Source organism: Citrus clementina, unplaced genomic scaffold (genome assembly GCF_000493195.1).
Source record: "Citrus clementina cultivar Clemenules unplaced genomic scaffold, Citrus_clementina_v1.0 scaffold_6, whole genome shotgun sequence".
In the NCBI taxonomy this organism is placed as follows: Eukaryota; Viridiplantae; Streptophyta; class Magnoliopsida; order Sapindales; family Rutaceae; genus Citrus; species Citrus x clementina.
The window spans coordinates 1,992,669-1,999,212 of NW_006262139.1; the positions used below are offsets into that span (position 1 = coordinate 1,992,669).

Sequence of the window (6,544 nt, forward strand, 5' to 3'; positions counted from 1 at the left end):
GCATTAGCACTGTATTATAACAATATTATACGATATTTGGTGCTACACTATAACTGTATTAATTTTTTATTAATTTAAATTATATATTATAAAATAATATTTATTAGTACTTAGAAAAATACTAAATATAGAAGTCTTAAATTTTAGAAATTTAACACTCTTTTTAGTGTAAGTGTTAAAAAAAAATCATAATTCTTCATAAAGATAAAAACTTGTGGCCTTAAATTTTTGGAAGCATAGCATTTATTTTTCAGTATTTTATAAATATAATAATCTATGAAATAAAGATTGAAACAAATAATTTAATCAAATGATCTCTAAATAATATAACAACATTAATAAATAGTTAAAACCTACAAGTTTAAAAGTCATTTTAGGATAATAGAATAAAAGTTTGTACATATTACAAGATAATTGCAAAATAATAAAGTGATTTAATCACTAACAAAATGAATTGTGCTAAATAATTTAAGTAAGAGTATTATAGTATATGTAATAATATTTTATATCATTATTTATATTATTATAATTTTAAATTAATATTATTCAAATTTATTCAAATTTAAATATTTATTATTCATTATATTAAATTATTTAAAAATCATTAATTGTTATTAATATAATTAAATAATGTAATATTATATTATATTATTGTATATTATTTAAGCATTTATTATTAATGATATTAACTTTTAAATATTAACAATTTTATATATTAATTATTATAATACAATTAAATAATAAGTTATTTATTATATTTTTAATATAATAAAAATTAAAATATAATATAATATTATTGAATAATAAATTATAAATTTATTAATTTATATTAACAATAATAATGTAAAAATAAAAAAATGAAAATTAATATTATATAATATTATTTTAAATTAAAAAATTATATTTTATTTATAATTATTATAAAGTTAAAAAAAAAAGACCAACTAACTAATGCGGCCACAGCTGCGCTAATCGGATTTAGCTAATGCAGTAAGGGTATGTTTGGCAGGTGGTATTGCATTGTATTATCTTGTGGGCCCAGCATTAGTTAAAATATACCTGTGTTTGGTGATCAAATGGATTGCATTGAGCAGCATTAAAATGCAGCTTTTGCTGCATTATCAAAACTCGCGCCCCCCTCATGATTAGGCTGTATTACTGATTTTTGTGTTTTAAAAGTCAGTAGCTTCCCCTTTTTTTAACTTTATAATAATAGTAATAAATAAATAAAATTTTAATTTAATATAATATTATACAATATTAATTTTTATTTTTACATTATAATTTATTAATAAATTTATAATTAAATATAATTAATAATAAATACTTAAATAGTATATAAAAATATAATATAGCATTACATTAATTAATTAAGTTACAATAATTAATATAAAATATTAATACAATTTAAATATATTAATATAATATAATATTTAATTTAAATTAATAAAAAAATTATTATAGTACAGTGTAGTACCAAACATTGTACAGTATTATTATAATACAATATTAATATAATATAATATAATATAATATAATACATCAACATTAAAATAATACAATACAATATAATACAATACGTATACCAAAAGCACCCTAAGTGGCGGCATTATAGTGCATTAGCCAAATATGGGGTTGCCTGAGGGTAATGAGGGGTGTCAAACACCTCCAAACGAGTAATGGATGGAACTACAACCCTTACTGCATGCTATTTTCCAATAATCATTTGTATTAAGGAACCAAAGATGTTTGCTGAAATCTGTATTCTAGTATGCTGTCAAAAGTGCTCCTAAAAGTTTCCTTTGACTTTTGCATGTTTAATCAAGTATTTCTTTCACCTTTTTTGCGTAAATCTACTTGTTTTTGTTTATGATATTTTTTCAAATTTTGAATTATGTGCCAACCTTCATTTGTCCTTTTCATTCAGGAATCTGTGAAGACCAAGCATCCTGAGGGGATCTCTGTTTAACCTCCACCCAGATCAGGTCTTGTTGCATTGCTTCGGGGGCCTTGATTTGTAACAGTCTGTCAATGCCCTTGTGTTGAGGTGACATACTTTGACGGTATCTACAACTTTGAACGTACTGTGAAACAGATTTTGCCAATTGTGTAACTAACATTTAAGTGAAGTTTCCTTTACCGCCAACACAACCACCTCAAACCAAAACACCATGCTCAATAACCAAAACTTGATCAATCAAACAAATGACATCCACCAAAACCCTAATAAACTTACTCAAAAACCCTGTCTCCATCAAAACCAAATCCCAAGCAAAACAACTCCATGCCCAAATCTTCAAAACTCTAGAACCCAACTCTCGCTTTCTCATCTCCAGACTCCTCTTTATCTACAACAACTTTAACCTCGTACACGACTCTCTCTGTCTCTTGGACACTCTGAAAACTCCGGCCCCACCTGTTACCTGGAAATCTATCATCAGATGCTGCACTCAAAATGGCCTTTTAGTTGAGTCCTTGACATGTTTCGTACGGATGATAGGTTCCGGTGTATACCCAGATCACAATGTGTTCCCTTCTGTGTTAAAATCTTGTACTCTGTTAGTGGACTTCAGGTTCGGTGAATCTGTCCATGCCTGCATTATCAGACTTGGTGTGGATCTTGATTTGTATACTAATAATGCTCTTATGAATATGTACGCCCAGTCTCAAAATATGGATATGCATATATATGATAGATTTCAAGGTTTTGGATTTAATGGTGGGAGGGAAGCATCTGTGCATGAAGTGCTTGACAAAATTCCTGAACGAAATGGAAATGTTGAATTAAGTAGTGGGTTAGCTGGATGTAGTGAGTTTATTGATAAGGCAAATAGTTTTACAGATAAATTTGAGAAACGGGTTGTGAGTGCTGGTCATGATGCAGATTTAGATGCAGCAAGTGATCCGCTACTTAGTAGTAGTAGAGGTAGGCAAGTTGATATTCATTCTGATGGAAGAGTCAATGAATTAAAGCCTTTGCGATCAGATAGTGTGAGGAAGGTGTTTGAAATGATGCCAGTAAGCGATCTTGTTTCATGGAATACTGTGATTGTGGGACTTGCGCGAAATGGCTTGTATGAAGAAGCTTTGAATATAGTTAGACAAATGGGGAATGTTAACTTAAAGCCTGATTCATTCACCTTGTCCAGTGTCCTTCCTATATTTGCTGACTATGTTGATGTTATTAAGGGAAAGGAGATACATGGGTATGCTATTAGGCATGGATTAGATGCAAATGTGTGCATTGGAAGTAGCTTGATCAACATGTATGCAAAGTGCGCGCGAGTGGAAGATTCACATCGGCTATTTTGTCTCTTACCTGTAAAAGATGCAATTTCATGGAACTCGATTATTGCAGGGTGTGTGCAGAATGGCCTGTTTGATGAAGGACTAAAATTCTTTAGGCAGATGTTAATTGCTAAAATTAAACCAAGGCATGTTTCTTTCTCTAGTATCATGCCAGCTTGTGCTCATTTGACAACACTGCATCTGGGGAAGCAACTCCACGGGTGCATAATCAGAAATGGATTTGATGATAACATGTTCATAGCCAGCTCACTTTTGGACATGTACGCCAAATGTGGTAACATTAGGTTGGCAAGATGTATTTTTGATAAAATGGATCTCCATGACATAGTGTCTTGGACGGCTGTTATCATGGGCAATGCTTTGCATGGAAATGCCCATGATGCTATTTCATTGTTTGAGCAGATGGAAAAGGATGGTGTGAAACCGAATTCTGTGGCTTTTGTGGCTGTATTAACTGCTTGTAGTCATGCTGGTTTGATAGATAAAGCTTGGAGTTATTTCAACAGTATGACCAAGGATTACGGCATTGCTCCAAGCTTTGAACACTATGCTGCTGTGGCAGACCTTCTTGGTCGTGCAGGAAAGTTGGAGGAAGCATATGAATTCATATCTAACATGCATGCTGGACCTACTGAAAATGTCTGGTTGACATTGTTGTCTGCTTGTAGAGTCCACAAGAATGTCGAGTTGGCTGGAAAGGTTGCTGAGAAGATATTTATGATTGATCCCAATAACATGGGAGCTTATGTTATCCTGTCCAATACATATGCAGCTGCTCGGAGATGGAAAGATGCAGCAAGTTTAAGAGTCTTTATGAGAAACAAGGGCATGAAAAAGACACCAGCTTGCAGCTGGATTGAAGTAAAAAACAAGGCATATGCTTTTGTGGCTGGAGATAAATCCCATCCTTTCTATCACAGAATAAATGAGGCTCTGAAAGAACTCTTGGAGCGGATGGAACAAGAAGGGTATGTTCCTGATACTAAAGAAGTACTTCATGATGTTGAAGAGGAACAAAAGAAAAACTTACTATATTACCATAGTGAGAGACTCGCCATAGTTTTTGGAATTATCTGCACGCCTGATGGGACAACGATTCGAATAATAAAGAACCTTCGAGTCTGTGGGGACTGCCACACAGCAATAAAGTTTATATCAAAGATTGTTCAGAGAGAGATAATTGTTAGGGACAATAGCCGGTTTCACCATTTCGAGGATGGGAAGTGTTCATGTGGAGATTATTGGTGATAGAGTCCATATGGTCTGCAGAGAGCTGCTACCTGATAGAACAAGGTATATGATCTGCAAAAAACACGGTATATGCTTTCGTGGCTGGACCTGTTGCTTTTCAGAGTAGGTGACATGCTCACTAAATATACATTTTTACATACATTTAGAGTCTAATATAAATTTCGTCTACATCTGAATGTTCGACTGATTGTTTGTCAGCATTTATGGAGAAGTTAGTGCTTTGTAAACTGCAAATGAAAGATTTTGATTTGTCGCTGATATAGTGGATTCTGGAGGTTACATGTTTATTTTGTTGTTTGCTGTTTTATCCTTTGCTACAGATGCTTTCTTCCAAGGATATAAATTTTGTGGGTCATACATACAAGACGTTTGAAATTGTAAATGAGCATCACTTACCTGGAATTGGTAAGCTGCTGCTTGTCTTTTAATTTACATGTACATCCATTGCTAGTTTTTATTTTTTTAATTTACAACTCTCAGAATGCTTTTTTTTTTTTTGTTTCCCCATTCCCATTTCGCACATTGTGTATGGAATCTGAGTCAGAAAAGTGATGAAATCTAATGACATTGCAGTAACACATCGCATTTTCATTTTAGGCTCAGTTCTACTGATTTCAGTTCAGTGTTTGTATTGGTTGGGATACCATAACATAGATTGTGGGGATATGAGGACAATAACTAGCGTGGCTTAAACTGGAAATGTTTTGTGAATTTCAAGTCTGCATCAAGTATTCCCTTGTGTCTGAAATTTTTTCACTTCCATGTGAAAGATAAATATTTAGTTTAAATTATATAATAATGAATTAGGAACAATAACTAGGTTTTGTCCCACACTTGGTCGGCGGATCTTATCAATTTCGAACATCAGTTACATATCTCTGCTGTGGTCTTCATATTTGTAAAGATTGCAATTCAGACTTTAGAGGTGTAATCTTTGCAATTTTCAAGATTGATTATATAAGCTTTAATGTGACTGTTCTTTGGTATTCCATGCACAGCTGAATGGAAGAAGAAAAGCACAAAACTGAAGAAAAGCACAGCTGACTTCTTTCCACCAGTGCTTTCATTGGTTGTTGTAAGCGTCTACTTAAATGTTTATGATCAACAACCTACCCTTCACTTGCTGACACTGACCTTAAAGTACTCATATACTAAATGTATGAGATATTACAAAGTAGGAAACCAGTTTATTACAAATTAGCATTTTTCCAGGGTGTATTTCTTTTTCTCATATTAATTTGATTATGTGTGTTACAGAAGATGAGTCTGCTACAGTCAATCAACCTGTTCGTGGGTGGAGCTTTCTAAACCTTTTGCCTCCCCTAATAGAAGTTCCCGAGGAGGAGGGTATATCCTCCCAATGAGCTACACTGTTATTCTAATGATGAGCAAATAATATATACATATTTTACCCTTAATTATATAATTGTTAGTTATTTTTATTTGTTATTTTTAATTAATTGAATTATTTTATTGAATAGGGAATTAATTAGAGATTATGGATAAAAAGGCATGAAGAAACTCAATTTAGGAAGCAATGGAGATGAAATTGAGAATCAATTGAAGGATAAGAAATTAAAAGAATTAATTTATTGAGATTTAATTCAAGAAGAGAAGAGATGCTCACTTGGGAAGCAATTGCCGTTAATTTTAGCATGCGCATGGCATTAAAAAAGGAATTCTAATGCAATTCTAAGTAGAGATGCATCACTTGGGAAGCAATCACCGTTAATTTTAGCATGTGCATGACATTAAAAAAGGAATCCTAATGCAATTCTAAGTGGTGGGCACGTGTGAGAGCAAAACAAATTAAAAGGTCAAGCCTTTCGGCTTTAGAATTGAAAAGGTCAGTGGCCCATTTTGAAGACTATAAAAGTTGATTTGGCTTTTGAGAGGGCTGCTGCTAGAGGAGAAAAAAGAGAGCAACGTTAGGAATTCGGCAGAGAAGAAAACCGGCAGCAGCACTTCAATAATTTCCATGGAT

General features: G+C 32.5%; 1 protein-coding gene across 1 annotated transcript; it reads left to right on the forward strand.

The window, feature by feature from the left end:
- The first annotated feature begins 1,929 nt into the window (after window positions 1-1,929).
- Window positions 1,930-4,963, forward strand: LOC18038356 (putative pentatricopeptide repeat-containing protein At3g23330). The gene is made up of 2 exons (XM_024182114.1): window positions 1,930-4,602; window positions 4,881-4,963. Exon 1 carries the CDS (start codon window positions 2,206-2,208, stop codon window positions 4,555-4,557), a length of 2,352 nt encoding a protein of 783 aa, XP_024037882.1. The 5' UTR covers window positions 1,930-2,205; the 3' UTR covers window positions 4,558-4,602; window positions 4,881-4,963.
- The last annotated feature ends 1,581 nt before the right edge of the window (window positions 4,964-6,544 follow it).